This window comes from Phodopus roborovskii, unplaced genomic scaffold, assembly GCF_943737965.1.
Source record: "Phodopus roborovskii unplaced genomic scaffold, PHOROB, whole genome shotgun sequence".
In the NCBI taxonomy this organism is placed as follows: domain Eukaryota; kingdom Metazoa; phylum Chordata; class Mammalia; order Rodentia; family Cricetidae; genus Phodopus; species Phodopus roborovskii.
Genome location: NW_026126563.1, coordinates 5168832 through 5195501, shown reverse-complemented (window position 1 = coordinate 5195501; position 26670 = coordinate 5168832). Strand labels below are relative to the sequence as shown.

At 49.5% G+C, this 26670-nt stretch overlaps 1 protein-coding gene across 4 annotated transcripts in view; it reads left to right on the top strand.

The window, feature by feature from the left end:
* Znf516 (zinc finger protein 516) overlaps positions 1-25107 on the top strand; it is a 93029-nt gene extending 67922 nt beyond the window's left edge. For 2 of the 4 annotated variants that reach the window (XM_051202256.1, XM_051202255.1), the window contains exons 3-6: positions 4888-6342; positions 10564-10668; positions 12196-12263; positions 21067-25107. In XM_051202256.1, coding sequence (XP_051058213.1) covers positions 4888-6342; positions 10564-10668; positions 12196-12263; positions 21067-21120 — 1682 coding nt within the window. In that variant the 3' untranslated portion in view covers positions 21121-25107. The remainder of the gene's footprint in view (positions 1-4887; positions 6343-10563; positions 10669-12195; positions 12264-21066) is intronic. The other 2 variants (XM_051202257.1, XM_051202258.1) reach the window with 2 other exon arrangements.
* Positions 25108-26670: the final 1563 nt, after the last annotated feature.

The window sequence follows — 26670 nt, the reverse complement described above, 5'->3', positions numbered from 1 at the left end:
TCTCATCTAAGCCACCATAGACCCCAGTGTCCAAACTCCCATCTTAAAATCCCAAGTCACCTCCTAAGGGTGGCACTCCTTGATGCTAGGGTTCTGAAACTGCCTCTTCCTGGGACAGAGCTCTCTGAGGCCCAGCTGTTCATGTGCAGTGGGGCAAGTACTTCCTGATGGGCGATGGAAGTTTAAAGGTCTATTCTCATCAGTATTCCAAAAGCAGAAATGCATGTAATTGTAGTGGTTGAGCAGGGCCAGACTCCAGATGGACCACACCTGCTCTGGAAATCTGTGGCTGCAGCCAGTGTCTAGGTGTGAACACACAGTTTGGAGGCTCACCTTTGCATGCCTGTCCTTTTATAGATTACTTAGCAGGTGTGTGTTATCAGGAGTACCAGGACCCTCAGTGACTGCCAGTAGAAAGGCAGGGCTACATGCCATTGGCCCTAGACAGTGTAGAGGCCAGGATGGAGGGCAGTGTCTGCCAGTCTTCATTTATCAACAGTGACTCCGCAAGGGCTGAGTGGTATATATATGAGTCTGCCTTCCGAGCCGAGCCTGGATCTTGAAGCGATAAAACTCCTGATGGATACTCCAGAATTCAGATACAGTAGGAATTGGCCAGCTTTTCGTGACTCTGTGGTGGGACCACCCGGAATCCACTCTACTGATTTACAGATTAGATATTCTCCATAGCTTTCTTCTTCTTCTTCTTCTTCTTCTTCTTCTTTTTCTTTTGTATTTTTTTTTTTTGTTTCGTCGTTTTTTAGTTTTTCCCTGGTGATTTTCATTTGTCAACATTCTTTTTAAGTAGTTAACTCACCATGCGGTGTGTTCATCTTCCTATGATTTCCATTGCTGGATCCCTAAATCCTATGAAGACCTGCATGGAGTTCATGTTTGTTTTACTCAGTTTTGCAAAAGTTGTAAAACTGCGTCACTGCGAAACTTCGCCGTGTGCACATCGGCGTGCACGAAGGGGCTTGGCTGACGCTTGGGGAATGAAGGAAGGGCTGCACGCTGGTCTCTTTCGTTAGCACCTCTGTCTCATCGGACATGGTTGCTGGCAGCTGCCGACAGATGTGGTGCTGACCGCTGTGGGGAACCACGCGCTACAATTTCACATTTACTTCTTAATGAACGCATTCCAACTGCTCATAGCTTTGCTTTTTTTTTTTTTTTTTTTTTTTTTTTTTTCTTTTTGTGTACTGTGATGTTTATGCTTCTGAATACACACATACCCATGACTTGCTGTAGTGTATAAAGTGCTCTATGAAGTGTTCCCTCATGTTTTTGTAGGTCTCAAATAAATTCTCCTTTAAGGGTGTAGAATGTCTTTTTGGCAGTTTTGTTTTTAGGATTTTCAAGCGTGTGTGTGCACTCCCATGTGTGGACACGGGTCTGTCCACAGCTATGGAGCTCACACGTAGAGGTCAGAGGACAACTTTACGGGGTTAGTTCTTTCCTTCCGCCACGTGGGACCTGGGGATTGAACTCAGGACGATCTGTGGCTACAAAGGACCCTTCCCTAACACCGAGCCGTCTCACTGGACCTCGGAAGTTTGTGTTTTTAACCCAGGGTTTGATTGGTGTCAGAATTTTAAGGAGTTAGGAGTTTTATACCTTAGAGATTCTGATATTTGGATTTCACTGTTTGAGGTTTTGATGTTTGGGATTGTGTCCTCCAGGATTGTGGCCCAAATGCTTTTCACTTGATCTGAACCACAGGGCAGGGGCCTTGTGGCCTCCTTGGAACCCAGAGCCGTTCACATGGCCCACACCCGTTACTTCATTTCCCTTCTTTAGTTTTACCTGTCACTTTCCAGTGAAAGCACTGGCCTTTGCCCCTGCTGTGGTGGCCACAGTTGACTGTGCTGTTGGCGTCTGTGTGTGTAGACACCATTCCATCCTCCCTCCTCGTGTAAGGAGACATCAACATACCTCAGCTGGCCTTACCGAGCCAGCCACATTGTCCTTGACTCCAAGACTGTTGAGGCTTTCCTCTGCCTCCTCACCTTTGAGCCCTCTCATGAAGGGAGGCACGGTGTACATGGGCTCCTATAATACGTTTCCAAACCCAGGGTGCAGCACTTAGAAACTGTTTGTATCTCAGAGAGTAGACTGCCGAGGTGCATCAGATGACCCGGTTTGCTTTCTCAGGAAAGCCTGCCAGGTGCCAGTGTGCTTTTATCTGTGCTGATATGTCTGTTAGCCACAGCACCCAGTACTCTAAACTGTTCCAGCCTTGGCCATTCGAGGTATCTGGCAAGCCAAGTCCACATCTGTGTCAAGGACTCAGTACACAAATACACCCTGTAACCCACTTAGGGGCCTCTGTTTGTTCTGTCGTCATGGAGACAGCTCAGCAGCACAGAGCTGAGAAGGGAGGCTAGACTCCTCCTGCTTGGGAACCTGTGGCTTTCAAACCCTTCCTGCAGGGTTGGATCCAGTCTGGTGCAGATCCAGTCACCCTGATCTGCAGTGACACTGTGGGTGAGCTGGAGCTGCTGACCCTGTGGTCTGCTCCTGCACCGAGCTTGAGCCTCAGGGCTGTGACAGACTCTTGCAGTTTTCTCCTCCCTTGTCCTGAGGATGGAAAAGAGGACTGTGTTGTGGGTGGAGCCAAATCGCCGAACTTGCCCAGTAATCTGTTCAGAAGTGTTTGGCTACATAACAGACACTTCTTTCAAGGGAGAAGCCCCAGATTGAAAATGTAAAAATGTCAGGTTCTTGCTTTTCCCCTGGAAGGGAAAAAAAAAATTGAAAAATTCAGAACTGCATCGTTGCCGTTTAATTTCTGTTGCTGTGATAGAACGCCCTGATGGAAAGCAACCTAGAGGAGAAAGATCAGACTTGGCTCACACCTTTCTATCCAGAGTGGCCCGATTCAGGCAGCTCTTCATGGTCCCCCCCCCCCCCAGGAGCCGTGACCCTGGCATCCTTGAGAGGAGGTGTGGTTTCTGGATGTGGTGAGGAAGGCCAGCTCCCTTCCAGCGCAGTTCCGTGGTGTGGGTCTGCCATTACTGCTAAGAAGCACGGTCACACTCACTCAGTCCCCTCTCTTCCTTTTTACCCAAACTCTGCTGGTGTCTACATTCAAGACCATGACCATGGTGTCTGCAGAGTAGGTTCTGAGTCACTGTAGCTTGGGCTCAAACAGACCAGCGCCCGGCACTCAGCAGCCTTCAGCCAGCTTTCAGCAGCCCCCACCTTCCCAACTCCTACCTCTCCCTGCGGGCTGTTAGGAGACTGTGCTTTTGGAATCACGCCCGAGAGCCTGCTAGTCCCCTTCGCCTGGAAGAGAGTGTTATCTCTGCTCCTCCTCTCAGGATGCCTTCTGGGATAGGTGCTTTCTGGCCCAACAAAGAGTCCTTTGAAATAGTCTTTCTGGTAACATTGCCAAGTCGTATCTCTAGAAACATGCAGAGAACATTTTAGAAGAACCGAGTCAGTCAGTACCCAAATTCCAACAGATATTCAAACCTCTGGAGTCTCGGAAAACCCTTGACCCTCTCACCAGTGACTCCTGACATCTCGGTCTGTACTGCGTGTCCTGTCCCAGGTTCACACCCAGGTCTGAATAAACCCAGGGCATCAGTACAAACTTGAAGGAGACTTTGCTGAGCTATGCCCTGTCTGTCCACCTGTAGAACTGACCACGGAGTAGTCTAGCCCTTACCATGGGGGTGGGGTGGGGAGGGTGAGGGGTTGGAACAGCCAGCATGTGCTCCTTCCTAGGTGAGGGGGCTGGAGCCCAAAGACCACCCTCCCATCCACACCCACCTGCAACCCTGAACCCCCCACCCCGTTTAGTAGTCCAAGATTAGTGCTACACCTAGGGTCCCCTCGGTTGTCTGGTGACATGTAGGTGACATTGTAGAACTACCCGGCGTGATGCAGCCACGTGCACGCGCACAGGCTTTCTTAGAAGGGGACGTAGGGTGGAGATATTAGAGCTGAGAATTGGCCTTCATGATGGCGAGGGTTCCAAAGGCTAGGGTGAAGTTTCTGTGTAGCCCCAGTTTCTGAGGTGGACACCGGGGTCCTGGGCGCCATCTGTACTCACCCTGACTAGTGTCTTTCTCCACAAAATGCTTTGTGGTGACCCTGGATTGCATCAGTGCCTTGCAGAGAGTTCTAGAGCATGGAAAGCACCATGCGATTGCAGTTATGCTCTTTTCCCAATGTCTTTTAAGATTTTATTAAGGTTGTGCCTGCATGTGGGACTGCATGGCATGCTACGCCCTGCACTTGGAGGCCAGAGGCTGACTTGTGGGAGTCAGGGCCCCCCTTTCTGTTCACCGTGTGGGATCTGGGGGTCAAACTCCTATCTGCAGGCTTGGCAGCAAGTGCCAAGTGCCTTTACCCAGTGAGCCCCCTTGCTGGCCCTCAATTTCTTTTTCTTTTTTTTGGGGTGGGTGGGTGGGTGGGTAGTAAAGCTTTTATTTTTTTGTTAATTTATTTTTACACTCCAATCCCAGTTCTCCCTTCTCTCCTTCTGCTCCTCTCTTCCCATCTGCTCCACGGAGAGGGTAAGGCCTCTACTAAGTCTGTCCCATCATCTCGTTGAGGCAGGACCAATGGCCGCCTTCTCTTTAATCAGTAGTGGCGGTGTATTTACGTGTAACAAGATGCAAGTGTGACCTCTTCACCCATCTTTTGGGTCATTTCAGTTGATTGAAAACTGACAGCTTCCCTAGTAGAGTATTACCTCCCTCTGTGTGGTACACTCCTGACCCAATCCCAAACACCTTTCTTGCTGATGCCAAGCCCTGGCCCTGATGTGAGGCAGGCACCTCCTGGGATGCCTGTCTAGCTTCTCGATGCCCGTGTCTTACCCTGTTCCCATGAGAAGTGTGGTTAACGTCCCCTTTTACATTTTGCATCCTGCAGGGGGCCAGCCACGGCACTGCTGCTCTTCTGGACAGGTGGTACCCACCGTGCTCTCCAACGGGGACCAGAGCCACACACTTGGAAATAACCTGCCAGAGAAACACGTCAGTGAGCCCAAGGTGGGGATCGCCACGCCATCCGTGTCCATACTTGACAACAGCAGCAGAGAGACGGCCGAGGGTCCCGAGCAGCATAGATTTTCTCTTGACCTAAAGATGCCGGCATTTCACCCCAAGCAGGAGGGGCCCAGCTCTGTTGGCCGGGTAGACTTCCCTTCGAGCGCGGAAATAACTAGCCTGCAGCTCACCTTGGACAGCCAGGCTGGGCATTCGAAAGAAAAGCTGTCCGCTTTGCACAAGGAGCACTGTGGGGCAGGGAAGCGGCCGTCCGCCCCTGACCTGGTCCCACTGGACTTGAGTATGAGGCCAAGCCGGGATGACCCCAGCAGTAAGGACGCATGCTCCCTGCAGGCGGCCCTGGTCATTCACCCGTGTCCTTACTGTAACCACAAGACCTACTACCCCGAGGTCCTGTGGATGCACACGCGCATCTGGCACAGGGTCAGCTGCAGCTCTGCAGCGCCCCCTTGGACTCAGCCTAACGGCCACAGGAGCATCCGCAGCAGCCTGGTTTTCCTTGCTCGCAGCGGGCGTACGGGTCCTCCACCTGCTCTTGCAGGCAAGGAGTGCCAGCCACTGCTCCTGGCCCGCTTTACCCGCACCCAGGTGCCAGGTGGGGCACCCGGGTCAAAGGGCAGCTCTTCCCCCCTTGGGGTGACCACAAAAGCCGCTAGCATGCCTAAGAATAAGGAGAGCCATTCTGGGGGCCCCTGTGCTCTGTGGGCCTCCGGCCCCGATGGATACCGACAGGCCAGGGCTGGCCATGGCCAGGAGTCTCCCAGTGCTGGCGTGCAGGGACCCTTGGCCAAACCCAAACAGGAGGCCGGCTCCAAGTTGGCGCCTTCCCCAGGCAGTGGGGGCCTCAGCAGAAGTGCCACCCCCACCCCGTCGGTTATCACCCGTGTGGGTGCCCAGCCCTCAGCCAATAGCAAGCCGGTGGAGAAACTCGGGGCCCCTGCAGCGGGGGCTGGCTTTGCCCCTCCGAATAAGCACAGTGCCCCAGACTCTCTGAAAGCCAAATTCAGTCCTCAGCCTCAGGGTCAGCCTCCCACGAAAGGCGAAGGAGGCTCTCCTCTACCTCCCCGGGAACCCCCTGTGAAGGCGGCCCAGGAGCTCACAGCACTAGCCACCTGTGCAGCGGGGTCCAGAGGGGACGCAGCCTTGCAGACCTCACCTGGTGCGTCCCCCATCTTACACTCCATCAAGCAGGAGCCGGCAGCTGAGGGGCAGGAGAAACGCTTGGACATCCTCAGTATCTTTAAGACGTACATTCCAAAGGACTTCGCCACACTCTACCAGGGCTGGGGTGTCAGCGGCCCCGGGCCTGAGCACAGAGGTAAGAAGGACGGGCTTCCCTCCTCCCTGGCTGCTCTGAAGGTCACGGGTGTGCAGACCTTCCTGCTCCCTGAGGCTTTCAGGGCAGAGAGGTGTTCTTGACCTGGCTAACCCGGAGCTCAACCATTCTCCCTTGGGTCGGTGTGTCTGGGTCGGATGTCAGCCATCTTTTACTGTGCCCTTCCCGTGGACATTAAATTAGAAACCGGCTTGTTTACTCTGAAATGCCTCAACCTGACAGGAGCAGACACTTCATGTTGCTACTTTAAACAAGGCGTTAGTACACATTCACTGTGACCCCTTCCTGAAAGAGGAACTGTCCCATTAGAAGGGATTACTATGTCTTATGTTTAAATAATGCAAAGGATGCATAAGCAATACCAAGCAGGCGGGGTGTGGCTGGCGAGGGATGTATGCGCAGAGCCTGGAAGACTGAACTGTCCCTGGGATCCTCACTTAATGGTGTTTCTGTCCCCGCTTCTGTATCGTGCTCGACAGCTAATAGCAGTGCCGCTCTAGGATCTCTTGTGCTTGGGGCCGGGGTGGGTTTTGGATTTTGGATATCTTTTGAGATTTCGGAATAGTTCCTGAACAACAGTATCTGGGGAATGGGGCCCGAGTCTGGAGATGGTCTCGGTAGGGGGTGGGTGGGAGGGAGGGACAGTGATTTTAAATACGTTTGTCCGTGAACTGAGGAGTGCGGTGAGTGAGGTTGTGAGTTTGGAGCGTTTGTCACATGGATGTGCAGTACCAGTAGCCAGGAGGGCTCACAAGGACCCGCCTGCCCATTTCCCCTGCCAGTCAGGGTACAGTGGCTCTGAATGGTGGCCCTGTTCTTGAATGTAGGTCAAAGGTCGCTCCCCCTTTAATGTGCACACCGCCAGGGAAATGTAGAGCCTGTTAAAGCAACAGCAAAGAGACAGGAAGACTTCCTAGGCAAGGCCAGCCTCGGTACTTGAGTCTGCCCCCAAAACCAGGCCCATTCCCTCCAGGGCCAGCTGGTTCCTGGAGGTCCTAACCTTTTCCTGGAGTAGCTTTGCTTGTCATGAGCCCGGAGCCTCTTGAAGCAGTTACTGCCCGAGTAGCTGCCTTTGTAACCTGGTGTCTCAGGTGTAGGACATTGACAATACTGTTAGAGGTCTGTGCTGCAAAGCCTTGGCACCCGCGGGGACCTGGGTTGGTAGTCTAGTGCTTTGTGCCTGCCGATTTCTGGTCTGGTTTTTACCTGATTTGGGGCTGTCTGTGGCTGGGGAGGTCCCCCTTCTCTGCCTCAGTCTTGGCTGTGTGGTGAGTGGTTCTTGGGCCTGCTGTGCTGTGCTGTTTGGAGATTTCCCTGCCGAGTGAGGCTCCAGGATGGCTGGCTATGGGTGGGAAGCCGGTCTCCATTCTTGGGGCGAGTGTCTTCTTGGAGCCCACAGTAGGGACACCCACCTGTTACGGCTGTCTAGCTCCTGGCATCCTTCCTTGTTGTTCCGACCTTCTGCAGCTGACCCGGTTGTTCACACCATGTTCTAGGGACTGACTTAGACTCTCTTTAATAGTTAGTTACCTGCCAGTGATCTCTGTGATGGCTGGCTCTTGACCTGCCGGCGTGTTCTGTGGTGAGCTGGGCAGCTTGCGATACCACATTCGGGTTGCTGTAAAATTCTGAGTTAATCAGAAGTATCTTCTGAGTGGGAGACTACCCTGGGAGCAAACTGCTCTGACAAGTTTCCTCGCACCCCAGGCTGTGGAGGAGGCGCTCCACAGTGAGGAAATGGCCTGCTCTGAAAGCCTCACCCTTCATGTTGCTGATGCCCTGTGCGTATGGGCAGTAGCTGTTGATTTGGGTTGGTCTGGGTGATGCTTTTGTAGGACTGGGTTGTGTAGCGCCCCCCCCCCACTTCTCCAGCAGAACATAGGAGAACAGCTGTTGATGCCTTAGGGGCCAGGACTCACAATGAATGCTGCTGCTGTGTCCACTGCCTTTCTACAAAGTGATTCCAAGTCTGGAATCACAGGGTGTACACAAGTGGTTTGTTAATACAGTAGTCACGAAACGTCACCGTGTCCCCAGTCTGCCCCTATTACATGATAATGTGGATTTCAGATGGGGAAATTAGGTAATTCTAGATAGCACATGCTTCCTTATTGGAACTTAAAAAACGAATCTGATTGTTTTGAGCAGCGTCTAGCCTTGGCCTCCTCCTTACAGGACCACACGTCACATGGTAAGGATGGGAAACACTACCCTGTTTCTCTCTGTGCATGGCCAGGCTGTTTACTCACTGTGGAGAGCCTGTCTCCACACCTGAGGAGACATGTTGGAGCTGCTGGTAGTCTTACGTTCACATAGAAGATTTTTGAGTAACTGGGAACTTTATAGCAGCCTGGGTGTGGTATCATTGTCTGTAATGGGCAAATGTCCTTCCTTCCTTCCTTCCTTCCTTCCTTCCTTCCTTCCTTCCTTCCTTCCTTCCTTTTTTCAATTATAAATTTTTATTTAAATTAAAAGAATCTTATTTTACATACCAATCCCCGTTCCCTCTCCCTTCCATCCTACCCTTCTCCCATCCACTCCCCAGGGAGAGTGAGGCCCTCCATTGCGGGATCGTCAAAGTGTGTCACATCATTTGGGGCAGGGCCTAGGCCCTTCCCTGTGTGTCTGGGCTGAGAGAGGATCCCTCCATGGGGAATGGGCTCCCAAAGGTCGTTCATGCTCTAGGGATACATGCTGGTTCCACTGCCAGAGGCCCCCTGGACTGCAGATGTCCTTTGTTAAAAAGTGAAATCAAGGTGCTGTGGTCGATGTGTGTGTGTGTGTTGGGGGGGCTGTGTGTGTCAGCGCGTGAGTAGAAGGCTTGGATAGGAAGTGGACAATAATAGCTAGAGAGAGACTGAGTGACGTAGAGGTGGCGGCTGGGGTAGGGCATCAGTTGGCACTGTTGCTATCACTCGGTGTCTCTGGTGTGGTTGGATGAAGTGTTTTGGGTGGCTGATCTCCGCGGGCTCCAGGATCGTCCATGCTCACAGCGTTGGCTCTGTCTGATGGGATGCGTGGCCCACACATTCGCCCTGCAGGCAGACTTGCCACCTTGTGGGTGTTTTTTTCCACTGTGTGGCCTGGAGAGGTCTGATGGCTTTGCCTTGCTTCCCTATACTTGTAGGCTCACGCCTATGTCTCACTAAATCGAGTTTTAGAAAGAGGCCATGTGACCACATCCTGACCGCCTGTTCTCTTTCCCATGCGTCAGGCTCCCCTTCTACCGTGAGCGCTGGGCTGGGAGCCTTAGCCAGAGGCTTCTCATTAATTCTTAGTGTTCTCTGCCTGTCTCCGGCAAGTGTAGGAAATGAAGTGCCCCAGTCCACGGTCTTACTGCAAGCTCGGCTTCCCCCTCATCCCGATGAGGAATGGGATGCAGTTTCATTCAGTGTCTACCAGTTGACCATGGGGACGTAGGGGGCAGCCCTGGAGGTGTGTGCACCCTCTTGCCATACAGGCATGGCTTGTATTCCTGTTCAGTTGAGTCACACACCATGGAGGAAGGCTCCTTGCAGCAGATGTTACAGAAAAAGCGAGAAGGAACAAAGGGAGGAGGAAGTCCCTTTCCTGGCAAAAGCCCATGATGCTCTTGGCTCCGAGGGAGGCCCAGAACCCAGGCTCAGGTCTATAGGTGCCTTTGGCTCTGTCCTGCCTTGCTGATGGCACAGCCTACTCTGGGGGCTACTGCCTGCTGTTTGCTGGCGTTGAAGAGCTCCTGGCGGGCAGGTAGGAGGTCACAGCTGGGGTGGCTGGCTGCTGCTGACTGTTGCTCTGCATCTGTCTCCTGGGATTGTCGCTGTGGGTACAGCGGGCTCTGTCCCTAGTCACTTCCTGTTACCTCCAGGCATCGTCTCTGTCACACCGGTACCAGTCTGATTTGTTTATTATACTGCTTGATAGAGCCAGGCGACACCTGGGTGGTGTATCAGCTGCTTGGAACCGTGTGCCCCTACACAGTCTCACAGTGCCACCCTGTTCCTGCCCTGTCCCTGGAGCATTTGCTCAATTCACTGTAGTTTATGCATCCTTGCAGTCTGGTGTGTGCCCGGCCTGTCAGCCAAGCCAAGCCAAGGCTGACAGTTGTCACCAGGGCCCAGAGGTGGCTTCTCACAGTGATGTGCCAGATAGACTAATGATGTCTTCCTCTCTCCCTCCTCTTCCCCCTCCCCTCATGTCCACGTTATGCCACATGACTAACAGGGACACCGCGGACACAGGCCCGCCAGGGAGACTTTGTCTGTGTGGAGTGCGGCAAGAGTTTCCATCAGCCCAGCCAACTCAGGGCTCACCTTCGGGCACACACAGGTATCCTAGTCCTGTGCCGTGCGACTGGCCGGTGCCAAGTACATGTATGCTTTTGACGGGGAGGGGATGGGAGTGGGGGTATGTTCCGGTCTCATTTTGGTGTCATGACAAATGCCATAACCAAAAACAGCTTGGAGATGGAAGGGTTTATTTGGCATATGTTCCCAGGCCACTTTTCCATCCCCGAGGGAAGTCAGGGCAAGAGCTCAAGGCGGGGACCATGAAGGAATGAATGCTCCTTGCCAGCCTGCTTTCTGGCTCGCTTACTCACAGGCTCATGCTTAGTTAGCGTTCTTACACAGCCCAAGACGACGGTCTGTGGATGATGCCGTCCACAGTAGCTAGCCCAGGCCCTCCTATATCAATTAGTGATCAAGATACTGCCGACAGACATGCCCACAGAGCTCTCTGCCCCAGGCGCTTTCCTCAGTCAGATTCTTTCTTCCAAGTGTCTCTAGGTTGAGGCCAACTAACCAAAACATAGCCTTTCCTGCTCGTCATTCATGGTTACATATTTAGATATGTTTCAGCTTGGCCAGAGCACTGTGCCAGCCACCTATCTGTCACCCTTAGTTGCCTATTCAGTATGTGGCATACTTTTTTTTTTTTTTTTGCATCGGCGTGCCATGTAGTTTAGTTTGAGAAAAACCCGTTCGCATATATATGTCCCCTTCAACTAGAGTAGACCGTCAGAAACTGAGATGCTAATGAGTTAATGGTGTCGCCATCATCAGTGGCAGCCAGACCATTATTCTCCCAGCTTCAAACTCGGTGACTTCCATCCTGATGGGTAGAGCTTGGCTGTGGATATGTACAGGACCCCCTTGGTTGATAAGTGGCGTCCTCTGATCAACCTCCAGCCCCTGTATAAAACTGGCCTGTGTCCTGCTTGGGCTACCCTGCGGGTCACAGTAGAGCAAACCTTAGGGAGACGGTCGAGCAGTGTGGCATGCACATACCCAGAAGCCAGCCGGATGGTCAGGGACACAGGTCAGGCAGTCAGCAGAGCAGAAAACAGGTCCCTTTACCCACACACTGATAATTTACGCTGCTAGTGATTGCTTTCTTCACCGTGGAGCCTGAATTAGGAAGGCCTGTGGCTCCGGGCATCCGTGATTGAGGTTTCTCACTCCAAGTGTTACGGGAAATGGGTGTTTTCCCAGGCCAGGCTCTGGTGTCTTCTCACGAAACAGCTTCATCCTTAAAGGCCTCTTATTTGCACTCAGGAGTTTCACCAGTATAGAGTGGTAAATAAGAATCTGGGGAACGACAGGCTGATGGATTTTTTTTGGGGGGGGGGGAAATCACTCACACCAGAAACAGATGACCGCTGCAGGTTCCCATCCCAAGGATGCCTCCCGATGCTCTCTGTCTCCGACCAGGAAGCAAGAGCGAGCTGGGGTCCCCCCAGGTCACACCCGCACCAATCTGCATGCCCCAATGGGCGTGGTCAGTACAGCAGGTGTGGGCGGGGTGGACATCTCACTACATACCAGCCCTCTGCTAACAGACCCTTTTTTCCCACAGTGGTGTTTGAGTGTGACGGTACACCAGAATCTGAAGTTCACACAGCCTGCACGGATGCCCCCAAACAAGTATGTCCTGTGATGCATGTCTGGGTGTCTGTGTCTGCAGAGACTTGGGACACAGGGCACCTGTGTATCATGTGCGCTGTGGAATAATTGCATGTCACTGTAATAATCCCATGCCATTGGAGCCAGGCTGTCTGGGGTGAACAGGGTACAGGAGGCCACATAGCTGCCAGCTGCTGTGGACCTGCCTGTGATGGCTGGTGCTAAGGAGGAGGGGGTTGGTGGTGACCAGAAATCTTAGTCTGCATCTAAGTTGGCCTGTGGCTCTATCACACCTTGTCTCCTCTGAGAGCACTGCTTCCTAATTCCTCTTAGGAGATGCCCGTCAAAGACGTTGGGCTGGTGTTTCACAGCTGTATAGACACCCAGTGAAACAAGGCTCTCATGCATTGGCACACGTGTGTTCCTGTCCTCTACCGCCTCTCCTGTGGGAGTGTGATTATGTATGGGATGTGGCACAGCCCGGTGCCGTGCCTGGTTCATAATCCGGGTCTGAGGGGAGTGGGTGCTCAAGGCTGCCTTTCTGTTAGTTACCCTGGGCTGACAGCACGTGGCATCGGTCACCATCTGCTGCCCCCCTACCCCTCCCCCTGTCTTACACATCACATGTGTTATTGGCTGTTCTGTCTTAGCTGCAGAAACTCTGCCCTCTGCCCAAGCCCCGTCTGGCTGGTAGGATTCAGGTCTGTGTGCCTGGCCATAAAGTGTCCCTTGCTCTGTGATGACAGGATTAAGGCTTTCGCTGTGTCCCCACTAGAGTGAGACCTCAAGGAACTTTTGAGGATCAGTTTAACTTATTTCAGTAGAACATGTGGCTTAAAAATAAAAAAGCAGTTCCTTTGTGATAGTTCTTAAAACAAGTATAACCCCTCCCGAATACTGAGTAGGAAGATTTCCCGGCCCAGGGCCTGCTCCTGGGCCAGGTTAGTGCTGGAACGAAAGGCCAGGCCGCTTGCTGTAGAAGGGCCATTGTGTAGAATGCATGGGTTGGGGTGACAGGAAGGTCATGTGACTAGAGGATTACACTTGGGCATCACAGCTGGAATGAACTGTGTTTTCCCGGCCACCAAAGAGCCGGCGGGATGCACTAGGCAGATCTGCCAGTAACCATAGAATTTCCTAGAACTGTGAGCCTGCTTGCGGGGATTAATTCTCCTCCTCCTCCTTCTCGATTTGTTCCCATGCTTTTGTCTCATGGAACCAGGAGCTTGAAGGTCAAAGTCACAGACTTTACACTAGCTTACTCTTGGGTTACCTTTACTTGTATGGGGTGTTTGTATTAACATAACTGGCCTGTGGTCCTGACAGAGAAGGATGCTGATGTCACCTCTGTCTGTAAACTTGACGCTGTCACATTAGACTTCCTGCCACCATGCTCTTACTGTCGAGCTCATGATCATCCGATACCGTCATCGTGTTGTTGTGGGTCCAGCCCTGAGGTGCGCATTTGCGTTGCCAGGAACGTCAGAGTAGTGCAGGCCTTAGTGTTTTACAGTGGCTTTTAGTTTAATCCCATACCTCAGTTGGGGATGCATTTCCTACTCTGGGGTCCCCAGGAGATGCCCACACCTGGCATGGAGGACACGCACGGTAAGGGAGCCACCGTTACCAAATATTCTAGTGAACAGCTGTCTTAAGAAAACTCCCTCACATTGTGAGAGCATGTTGTTTGTGTGTCTCTGGTGTGGACAGGCCCATTCCCACAGGGGACCGTCTGTAGTGGCTTACGCTAGGGAACAGCCCCGGGGTTTCTGGTCCTCGCTTTGCCCGGCCTTTGCAGGGTGTGCTCTGATTTTGCTGTGCTTGAGAGACGAGTCGATGCGTCTTTATAAAAGGGAGGGTCCAGGAGAACCTGCCAACATGGAGTTTCCTGGTACCTCTTCCTGCCAGTTGGTACACTGAGGTTTTTGGATAGACAGCCACAGAACAACTATCATGGCTAATATTGTCAGCGTACAGGGTCTAGAATCATCTGGGAGACCAACCTTTGGGTATGGCTGAGAGGGAGTTTCTAGATTAGGCTAGCTGTGGTGGGATTATGGATTACGGGGAGCACTGTCCCATGGACGGGGTTCCTGGACTGAATGGAAAGTAGAGAGCAAGCCAGCAAGGGGCATTTCTGCTAGCCAACCCTTCCTTCACTTCCTCCCTGCCTCTGCGTTTCCTCACGGAGGATGCCGTGTACCAGCCGTGCGAAACTCCTGCCGCCAAGACTTCCCTGGGATGAGAGACTGTACACTTGAGCTTCCTTCCCTGAGTTACTTAGTCTGGTATTTTGACATAGCCACTGGGAAAAATAATTAATGCACACCGATTTTGCCTATCAACATTTCTGTTTCCTGTATCAGATTTAGAACATGAAAGTAAGCTGCAGTTTCTGGTGACATGACTGAACTAGATGGGATCTATCAGATCTCTGAAGTGGTTGGTTTAACGCCGTCATCTCTCAGGCCTTTTTTTTTTTTTAATTAAATTTTTTTTTTTTGTTATAAAGCTATTGGCTACTGGCTAAGCTTCTTATTGGCTAGCTCTGACTTAATTATTAACACATTTTTCTATTAATCTAAGTGTTTCCACATTGTCTTGGCTTTCTGGCATTGCCGGCCCTGTATCTCCTTTGCCTGCTACATCTCTGCAGAGAAGAGAGCAATTTCCTGTTTGTCCCTGCTTATATTCTGATTCTGCCCAGCTGTGTTACTTCCTGCCTGTCTGTACAGACCTCCAGACCTCTATGGTCAGCTAGTGGCAGTATCTGCCATGCTACGTCACTTCCTGCCTGGCCAATCAGTGTTTTATTCATCAACCAATAAGATAAGCATAGATACAGAAGAGCATTCCCATCATCTCCTCTTTTCTGTCTAAATAAAAAGAAGGGTTTTAACTTTAACATAGTAAAATTACATAAAACAAAACAGTTATTAAGCAAGACCTATAATTACAATATTTAGTCCATTTACATCAAGAACTAAAGAAAATATTCTATCATCTATCCTATCTTTGTAGTTCTAAAGTCTTATATGTAACTTATATGTAACTTAAGTCCTGAGGAAAACTATATAACCATAACTATCTGTCTTTAACTCCATCAAAGACCACAGAAGGATAGTATATAAACTCTAGAAATGACAGAGACATCTTGCTACCTGGACAGTCACCTGAAGTTCTTCTGTAATCTTCCATCTTCAGCCCATAGGCCGTAGTGTGTCTGGCAGATTTCTCAGTGAAGCAGGGAATTTTAAACTGTCTGCCTGTATTGGCTGTTTGTCAGTCACTTTTCTCTGTGTCCTGCAGACTGTCTGGCAGACTCCTCCACAAAGCAGGAGCCCTTCAGGACTGTCCATCTTGTTTTGGGAGTTCAGCAGTCACTTTCCTGTGGGTCCTGCGTGTCCAGTTTATGCAGCAACAGTCAAACAATCTAGGCAAGGTTTGCAGTCACTATTTAGCAGTCCCTTGCCTAAATGTCTACTCCTGCTATATCAAAAGCAAACTCCATAATAAGTTTCTTCCATGCCTATCTTCCTCTCAGAAGTAAGTGGTTTTGCCAGGAGCAGCTGTGTCCCATAGTCACGAAAAACCCTAAACTATTTTAAATGCCATTTTCTGAAGGTCTTTGAAAGGTTTGAAGACTATCCATCTCAAATATCTGTATATCTAGAAATCCTAACTAACACAGCTGTAAGTTTTGACTATTGTAGGTAATTATATACAATCTGTATTTAATTATGCATGACATTTTAAAAGATCTATATAAACAAAATACCTAAACAAGAGGAGAAATTTACAAATCACAAAATTAACCTTAAATTTGTATCAATAAATGAAAGTCCATACCAATGCAAGGTATTCATTTCTATATCATTTTCTCCCTTTTTCCTTTAAAAAGATTGATTGTGATCATTACCATTTCTAACCAACCCCATATAAATGAAAACAAACATTTATAGACAATATTTGGGAATTTTAAACTGCTTCCTGCTGTTTGGGGACTCTGTAATACCATGGGGATCCTGAGAAGACACAGAAATCCTGGCTGCAGTCTGCAAGGCTGCCTTGTTCCAGCTGGTTTGAATGTTGAATCACCTGGGACACTGTTTCAGGGGGTCTTGCTTGATCAAACCATGTTAGTCTGGAAGGAATTCACTGCTTTTCATTTTCTGTGGAAACAAAAATAGAAATCCTTTTCCCCAGTAACCTGTACTTAGACTTAAATTTTGAAGTCAACGCTTTTTTAAAATATATAAATTGGATTAATTCAGCAGCATTGGTAATCAAGTGTGTTTTATCAGTAGTTGTTCCTTCCTTAGCAACTGAGCAATTTAAAGAACACAATAGCACACAGTATCCAGACTCTGCGTACTTTCCATTTTTACGTGGCTTTTATATTACTTTATTTCTTTTACTTTATTATTTCCTTTTTTGAGACAGGGTTTCTCTGTGTAACTTTGGCTGCCCTTGAACTCACTATGTACACCAGGCAGGCCTTGAAATCACAGAGATCTGCTTGCCTCTGCCTCCGAGTGCTGGAATTAAAGGCATGTGTCACCACAACCAGCTACTTTCTTTTTTCCTTTCTTCTTTTTGGTTAAACCACTTTATCCTGTTTGTTTTTCTCCCTCAAGCCTATGCGTATTTTTAGACACACTGTAAAGCTTTGGAGGTTTTTCTTTATCTGAATCTGTCTTTACTATAAATCTTTACCTTTTTCCAGCCATGAGTCTTTTATCTGCTCAACAACAACATTGCTAAAGTTGAACATCATGGCTGTTGTAGCCCCTGTCTATCCAAAATGGTGGGGATATATTTACTGCCAGCACTGAGAGCTAGACCGCCTTGGTCTACGCTGCCATCAAGCAGCATGCTGCTGGCTTGGAGCTGTGGTCACTGCCATTGCCAGCTCTTATACACACCATTCTGTTGATAGCAGGGCCTCTTTAAAGAGTCCTACATTTTTTTGTGACTTGTGCTCAGTCAGGAAACCTCCAGAATCTAGCAAAACATAGCCGCCTGAGAAAATGCTGCTACCAAGAAGACTTGTCTGTCTCTGTTATTTTGTTTCTAAACATCTCTTTTTAAGCTTTTGTCAAGTTTTAAGTGGAAGTTATTAGTATCTGTGTTACAGTTGCCATTTTGTTACTGGCATCCCCCCCACCCACCAGCCTGGTCCCAGAGCTGCATCAGTCCCCAAATAACACACTCTGTTAGTGATAAAGCTGTTGGCCAATGGCTAGAGCTTCTTATTGGTTAGCTATGACTTAACTGTTAACACATTTTTCTATTAATCTAAGTGTTTCCACATGGACTTGGCTTACTTACTGGGAATGCTGGCCCTATATCTCCTTTGCCTGTTACATCTGTGCAGAAAAGAGAGCCTCTTAGGCCTTTTTCATACATGAACTCAGAGGAGTGAAGGCAGCTAACATACTGATGTGTCTGAGGGTAGTCTTCTCCTGTACATGTCCTGTGTAAGCCTGTTCCAGAACATAGGTGTATATTCCAGGACCTTCAAAAAAACCAGGGCCTCAACCTCTCCTTTGGGATGGCTACACATCTCCAGCAGGAAGAGGCTTGTGGCTGTGTCTTGGAAGTCACAGGTTGGTTTATGGAATGAGTTTGCAGAAGGCAGCTCTAGCCCTATGACCTGTTATTTGAACTGCTTGCCGTCTCTCAATTATTGCAAGAAAACAAAATAAAAACACAAACTTAGGAAACCATGAAGGGCCTTGGCCTTGAGTTGAGGAGCCGTTTTCTCCTCAGTGGAAGGGCATTCAAGTGAAGCCGCCTGATGGGGAGGGCAGGCCATCCCAGGACACTGAGAGTGCCTGCTGCCATGCCCAAGGAGGACCCGAGTCATACATGAAGCCTGGAAGGAGCTGACTAACTCCCCCACATTGGCCTCTGGCCCCCACACATGCACCGTAGTGTGCATACCCACATGCACGCACACTGTGACTACATAGATGTAGTAAAATACTTTAAAGAGAAGTTACAAGAACTTTTGAAACCAACCCAACCCACCCCCCCACCCCCACCCCAGTTCACAGTTTCGCTGTAACGTGAAATGCAGTGTTTTGATTTGTTTGGATTTACTGTCAGGATTTAAAGACTATGATTAATAGTTTATTCTTCATCATTCTATATTTAGTGTAAAATAGTTAAGCTGGAGACATAATTCCATTCATCAAACTAACAAGGAGTATAAAAAGAGAAAGGCAATGCTCCTGCCTCCTTTTCACCCTGGGCAGCTGAGCAGTGGACGGCACTGGGCAGGTCTGTATCCTGGTCCCTCCTCACCAGTGTGCTTGTAGAATTTTGGCATCACGGCTCAGATAGCTAATGCAAATTGACGCCTTTATTCAGAAAATCAAACGGGCATCTTCGAAACGTCGTTTGTTTTCTCTAATGCTCTACCAGATGTAACTGCAGACTTTTTCACCTTGTCATTGCTGACTGACGGCAAAGACCAAGGTCCTTGAGGTGTTTAGCGCCCTCACGCCTTGCTCCGTGGCTTTTCTTGTGTACCCTTTGTCCTTTGGGCTTGTGTGTATGTCAAGAACAGACCCCCATGACTGTATAGTTTGGTCCCTTGTCTTAGAAAGGAAGAAAGAAGAGAAGGAGGGAGGGAGGAAGGGAAAGGAAGGAAGGGAGGGAGGAAGGGAAAATTGACCTCCCCTGGTTTCAGAGTCGGTGCCCAGCCCTTAGAATACCTAAACAGTGATAGTATTCCCATTGGCTCAACTTCATCTCACTGTGACCAGCAGATCCGGTGTCCCCAGAGCCTGCTCCCATGTCCTGGCTGCGGCCTCCTCGGTGGAGGAAGCGATCTGCACATTTTTATATTGTTTCTGTAGACCTCTTTTCCTTGTTCGATGCATTTCTTTGAATCCCTGCAAGGGGTACCGTCTTCACGGTGTCGTCATTGGTGTCCTGATGAACCAGTGATCTGGAGTGAGTGAGGCATGTAAACTCTAGCATGTCCTCACTACAGAGGAAGGGAGATGCCAGCCCTGCAGTGATCGCCGGCACATCCTAGCAAGTGCCTTGTGGATTTTCGGGCTTTGCAAAGCTGGGATGAGTATTTGAAAACTTTCTGAGCCATGCAGTGTTCAGCCTTCATTGGTGGAGGGCCATCCCTGTTCCCTCTACCCCGTCACAGGTGTTCCCTGGGGGCTGTTGTGCAGCAGTCCACGCAGACTCCAGATTCACACACCACCACAGCCTTGTTCATGACAGCCTCCTCCGTCCTGGAGCCTCTGGCAGTATGTTTGCTATAGGCAAGTGTTTATGAGGGACATTCAAGGCCAAACACCCAGAATCATAGCTCATTTCTTGGGGAAGCTCAGAGTATTCTGTTCCTATGTAAGCATGCCTAGAAACGTGGTCCCAGTGAGTCCTGATGTGGCTGGATGTCCACGGAGATCTCTGCCATGCATCATTGCTATGCAACAATGGCAGTCATCTCTACTGGTCTACAGCACATGCCACCTAAGGGTGGGTTTGTTAACGTCTCTACATGATGCTACTTTTGGCATTTCAGATCGGCCACAGGCTACTGCTCTGCACTTGCCTTGTGTCTCATACATTCTTGGATAAGCTTTCTGGTTTCTACTGGGCATTGACCAGTAGACATTGTGCGCAAGGCCAGCTTTTAGTACTGTTTTGAAAATCTTAGCTAAAGATTTAGAATATTAAATTCACGATGCCAACTATCTCACTTCCTGTGAGTTTCTAGGGTTCCCGTAGACCTGGCTGGAGACTAGCGTTTCCGTTGAGCTGTGTGGTATGTGGGTGCATGTTAATTTCAAGTGGTTGTTGGTGTCTTAGTTAGGGTTTCTACTGTTGTGCAGAGACACCATGACCATGACAACTCTTATAAAGGCAAACATTTAATTGGGGCTGGCTTACAGTTCAGAGGTTTAGTCCATTGTCTTCGTGGCGGCACGCAGGCAGACGCGGTGCTGGAGAAGGAGCTCAGAATCCTGCGTCTTGATCCACGGGCAGCGGGAGCAATGTGAGCCGCAGTGGGCGCAGCCTGAGCACAGATGAGAACTCAAAAGTCAGCTCCCACAGACACACACCACCTACTCCAGCAAGGCCACACTTCCTAGCTGTGCCCGCCCCTCCCCGTGGGCCAAGCACTGAAGCACAGGAGTCTATGTAGGTCATACCCATTCAACCCACCGCAGGAAGATCCGCCTCGATACTCTATTTTGTCCTCAGCCGGGATATGTCATTTAAACACCGGTGTGCCCACGGCCACGGTAGTCCCGTCCAGGCTCACATTTGTGCTGCCAGTTGTCTCTGTTCGTTGGGCTTACAGCACAGCTCTTCTGCTTGGACACAGTGGGGCCACAGATCGATGTGGGCACCATGGGCCTTCCTTTTGTTTGTGTGGCTCCAGGCTTGCTCACCCGGAAGCGCTGTTGTTCGCCTGGGAATCTGCACCATAGACGTGTGCTTTTCAAAACTCCATTCCTCTCCCTTTGCTGACTGGCTTTTAGCCTCGCCCGGAGCCAAGCCCACCATTGCTGTTTGCTCCCTGAGGCCAGGGATGCTAACACCCGGAGGGGGGGGGGTTGCTCCACTGGGGAGGGGGTTCTAGTGCTGCCTCCATGGAAGGGTGGAAGCAAAGTATTCGTGCTGGTGTAAAATGAGCTGCCCCTGAAACCAGAGGCCTTGGTTGCCTCTGCCACTTTGCTTGGTGAAGGGCGCCCTGTGTTTCTGGGTTCTGCTAAGGAAATTAATGTGGTAAATGCTCTTGGGACTGGAAGACAACTGAGCTTGCCTGCCATTTTCTTTCTTTTTGCAGGGGAGAGACCATACAGGGACTGTGCCAGCGGAGCCCCTCCGGAAGGGGACCTAGAGACACGCCTCCAGCGCTCGGCCCCGTGATGGCGTTGGCAGTGGCCTCACGGGCCATCGGAAGGCTCCCAGGAGCGACCATGGCCACCTTGGGGAGGAAGAGCCAGAGTCTCCTAACCAGACTACCTTAGACCCGGGAGCCGCTGCGCTAGAGCAGACCAAGGGAGCAGCTGCGCTAGATGCCTCCCTTGATGACATTTAGGGACAGCGAAGATGCTATGCCTAGAATTCCGTGTAGCTCTTTCACACACGTTTGTGCTCATCCGCCACGGCCTGTGTTCTCCTCATGATAAGCAGTGGTATCGGCAGGCTCGGTGGGAGCTCAAGGCATCTGTATCCTCAAGACAAGCGTGAGACACTGGAAAAAAAAAAGGTGATGGTGTGTTTTGGATGGAGTGAAGAACTAAGCACTGTAGGAGGCGCTCCGGTGCTTAGGAGTACAGTTGACACTGGGCATGGGGTGTGGAGGCTGTGAGGGTCCACACTACTGCCTCTCCCTGCCTCGGTGGGTATTTAGTAGCAGGTAAGACCGAGGGTGGCGTTCAGGAGCGGTGAGGCTTGGTGGTGCTCGGGCTCGGAAAGGCAGGGTGATGGATGACAGGTCCTCACAGTTCAGAGGTCTGGCCGTGACCCCCTCTGAGCCTCTCATGTCACCCTCACGCTCTCTGTGTTTTCACCGTTTGGGCTGCGTTGGCACAGGAAACACGGCAGAGATGAGAACACACACAACCCTGCTCTGGGCAAAGGAGAGTTAGTAGAACACTAAGAAGAGCAGGCGTCTTTGTTTATTCTCAGGACCTTTTCTGTAACAGGGCTACATTCTGCAAACTGCTCACAAGAGAAGACTACACGTCTTAACAGATTAAGCCACTGAATCCTCCCAATTTGGGCCTGTTTTAGTGATGGCAGAAGAATCCTTGAGCAGTTTGGGGGCCCTAGATCTTTAGGGTGCTAGTGCTCTGGAGCCTTCTGCTCCCTCCCTCCCTTCCCATCCCAACCTCTTCCCTGCACCAACCCAGCAAATAGATGTCTTTCCCGCTTGGGCCTGGTGGCCACCATTGGACGAGTGACCGTTCACGGATCCGTGGGAGGGCACCAGGGCCTGAGAGTGAGGACGGCTTTATATACCTCTTCCTTAGTCACGCAAGTTCACGTTTCTGTGGTGGGGTGAAGGCCCTAGCAGAGTCTCTGAACCCACGCAGCGTGCGTGTTCGGAACCGTATTCCGCAGGTAGCAGCGTTTCCTTTCCCCGTTGCTGTGACACTGTGTGTGATGGCGATACTTCTGCAAGTTCCAGATGTTTGCACATATGATTTTATGCATTATCAGAAGTTACTGCTGCCTTGAATGAAAAAAACGTTCTGTGAAATTTTTTGCAAAAGCTTTACTAGTTTTTTTTTATTGTGAAATTTTGTAAAGGCAGGAAATGGATTAAGATGAGCATGCTAAATATATTTTTCAAAAAAAAGCAATAATTTTACATGTACAGAAATTATCCTAACCTTTAATACTGGTGAGAGAGACCGTTTACTTAACACGGTAATGGATCAGTGCAGTTTTTGTAGGAAATGGGCCTCTGATACAAAGACTTGTTTAAACACACATGTATACATGATCCCTGGCGTGTGGTTTCTTTGTTCTAATGATCTGTTGGATTATTATTATTATATTATTATTATTGTTATTGTTATTGTTAGCTAATGTTTGATTCTGGATTCTACTTGTTACTGTTTTAATTACTTGACCATTCAGGCGACTGCGACACTTGCAAACAATGCAATGTTAACTGTCTAGCAGATGCATATATACATGTATGTGTATATATATAATTATTATTATTTTTTACCTATTTTTTTCCTGATACTCCTACACCAGGTATGTATGAGAACGGCTTGCCGTGTCCGAGTGCTTGGGAATGTCGATGGTTCTGAGACGTCACCTTGAGCGTGTCGCAGACACATTCCTCTCTCCGCCTGCAGCAGCAGAACCCCTTTCTGTTGATTCGTGTGTGATCATTTTGATTGTTGCCTCCCATCACTTCTGCATTCTCTGGCTTTTATGTTTTCTTGGCTGAAAGCGAAGGTGACAGTCAGAAATGTGCAGGGGCCTGGGATTTGGCTCTATCTATTTCTGTGTTTTAGTTATTAAAAAGAGTTCTGTACACAAAGGGACACAAAGGTGTTGTTTGCGTTCTTACTGTGTCCATAACTGCACTTGGCATTGAGAGCTGGAAGGGTCTGTCTTCCAGTGGGTCTCTTTCCCAGTTGGTCTGAGGGAAGAGCAGAGGCGTGTGGGGTCCCTGCAACCGAGTGTCTGTCTGAAGAGCAGCCAGGACAACAGCCAGTGTTTTTGTGAAGATGACCTGTCCTCAAAGCACAGAGATAGCAGTTTTCCTGTAGCCATAAGGCCGTCCCCCTTCCCCCCAGCTCACACTCCCTCTGGGACCAGCTGTGTGCTGGCCTGGGTGTATGGCCTCTTTGTCCCACCGGCCATCAGTATTGGACTGGTTTGTTAATTCATTTTAGTATTTAATATGATTTTATGTTTTCTTATTTATTTAGCCAACCTGTTTTGATTTGCTTCCCCTGTGATAATTTCCGCATTTCTGACTGTTACAGACTTCCTACTACCTCTACGGATCTGCTGTCTCCTTCTTTCCTAACGGGATTTTTACAGTGTTGCGTCTAATGTAACTTAGACAATAAAGGGTTTGGTTATCTGCACGGCAGCTGCTCTGTGTGTCTCCCGGCCCAACCTCCTCCCTCGCTGTTTCTGATTCTGCCTTGCTGCTCACTCCCTGCCTCGCTCCGTCCACCTCTTCTGTGTCCCTCCTCATTCCAAATGCAGATAACACACACACAGTTTCTCAGAGTCTTTTAGGGGACTTAATCTGTCCTAATTCAGAGAGCGAAGATTTTAAAGTCACAAATAATAAACGAGTGGATTCTAACGATCCCCTCCCCACCCCTGGGGAGTTGGACCTGTCCACACTTCTGCTGGCCCTTGGAAATCTGTTCGGTCTCTTAGGTGGAGACAGGTCAGCCTCCCCCCTTCCCCCCCCCCTGTCCCCCACACAGAGTACAATTTCCAAGGCAAGCCGACTTTGACTTTTTTGTTTCTGAAAATATTAGATATCTTAAAGAAGTTTTCCCCATATTTACTTATTTATTTTTTAAGTCCAGAGAGACACTGGTTTCTGAACATCAGGGTTACAGGGCAGCTGTATAAGGTCACTCTATAAAAGTAAAAGGCCAGCATCCCAGTGGGCTGCAGGGCCGCCCCTCCTGGTGGGCTGCTATGAGGCGCTGGGCCTGAAGTCACACACTTTCCAGGTGCCCTGTGCAGTACAGCAGGTAGCTGCTCTGCCTCAGCCATCTCCGGGGCTGCCGTGTGGAGCCAGGAGGGTGGCCGCTACTCTCTGGTGAGATGACAGTGGGTGCCGTTCTCTAGGAAGGAGGAACTCGGCCGACTTACATAAGGCAAGACCCCTCCCTGCCAGAACACGATTCACTCTTTAATGCTTACGAATCTAGCAACTTCTAATAGTAACTTTCATTTGCCGAGAGAAAGACAGAAAACTAAGGGAAAAAAAGTCCATGCAAACAAGGCCTCCCACAACCCTGGTGACTACACACTGCAGAGCTCCGGGGACATGCGTGCAGGAGTGATCACCAAGCAGATGTTCCTTCTACACCAACTTCACTAATTAGTCTTTGAGGCGGTAAGATGCAGAAGAAGCAGAAGAGTTTGTATTTCTTTCTAAATATACAATTTATAATGCTATATTTTGTACTCTTTATATTAGAATTTGTAACTAGATCGATGTATTTAACTATTTCTGAGAAAAAAAATTCAATGTTACAGCTGTGTGATAAAAAGATATTTAGATAAAACATATTCACTCTATTGGAATTTGAAATAAATAAAAACATCTTGGAGTTGTAAAATACTTGCCCCTCCTTCAGAAGGTGGCTTACATTATTTGTCAGCCTGTCTTGACCGGCATTTATTTCTTTTTATTGGCTGAATGTAAGCCTAAATGTTACTATTGTTTACTTGTACAGTTTTACAACAAGCCACGGGATGATTCACCTGAAAAGTTGCCAAATGGTCAGTCCCCTGCCCACATATGTGGATTCTAGGATATGCCTTTTTTTTTTTTTTTTTTTTTTTTTTGATTTGTTTTTAGTGAAAAGCCTTTTTACATTTTACTTTATTTTTTTGCTACACACCTTCTCCTCTACTGTGTGAACACCATGTTTTAATTATTGCAGCCAAGTCCGACAATCTCTTGATGCAGTGGGAGACATATGGAGTGTGGGGGAGAGAATCTGGTAGCTGGCAGCCTTGGTGGGTCTCTGCACCAGACTTTGGGCATCTGGTGGCCTAGGGCCTTTCACTCTCTGAGTAGGTAATAATAAATTTGGCCATCAGATGTTGAACTAAAAGGTATGTCTTGAAAGTAAAAGATGTACCTGTACATCTCTGTGCCTTGGAAAAGGATGAACAAGTACTCGGCAACGGCTTTTGACGGCGTGAAAAAGGGCAGCCTCGCTCTCGTGTACTCCTGAGCTTCAAGGTGGATTGCCATTTTTGAGGGATTTCCTAAGAGGCCTCAGGTACAGCCCACGTTGATTTAGGTGAGACGTGTGGCTGCTCTGGACCTCCCTGCCATTGAATGGCTGGTTCATAAGCGTACGAGATGTGGACTGAGAAGATGGGAATAGCAAGTCTTCAAAGGGCAGCCCCTGAGATGTGACAAAGCCAAGCTCAGCCCAGAGCCCCATGCTTCACCAGTAGCTGACTAGATATCAGACTTGCTGATGCTCCAGGGTTCACATCCCAGACACACATTTCCCTTATTCTGCATGGAAACCCTAGTCTCCCAGGAAAGCAGCCCCACAGCACAAAGGACACGCACACAGCCATTGGCTGCCTGGAGCACTTCCTTGGCTGTTGGGGATTATGGGGGGAAGACCAGCCAGTGACAATGACCACCATTTCCCTGATGTGGCACAAGAGTTAACATGGCCACCCCACCTCTCTCTCATTCTCTGTGTCTCTGTCTCTCTCACTCACTCTGTGTCTCTGTCTCTGTGTATCTGTCTCTCACTCTCACTCACTCTGTCTCTCTTTGTCTCTGTCTCACTCACTGTCTCTCTCTGTCTCTGTGTCTCTGTCTCTCTCACTCACTCTGTCTCTGTGCCTCTGTCTCTCTCTGTATCTGTCTCTCACTCTGTCTCTCTCTTTGTCTCTGTCTCAGTCTCTCTGTGTCTCTGTCACTCACTTTCTCTGTGTCTCTGTATCTCTGTGTGTCTCTCTCTGTCTCTGTCTCTGTGTGTCTGTCTGTCTGTCTCTCACCCACACAGACACTGAAATGATGATGAAATAATGGTGTCAGTCAACGTAAGTCCCCTAAGTCCCCCACCTTTTTTTTTTAGGTCAATACTACTAGAGGACTAGCAGACTGAAATGTAAATTGTGGCTTTTGCTTGTAGCTGTACTTTTCAGTACCTCCTCTGAACTGAGGCAAGGCCTAGGGTGGTTTCTA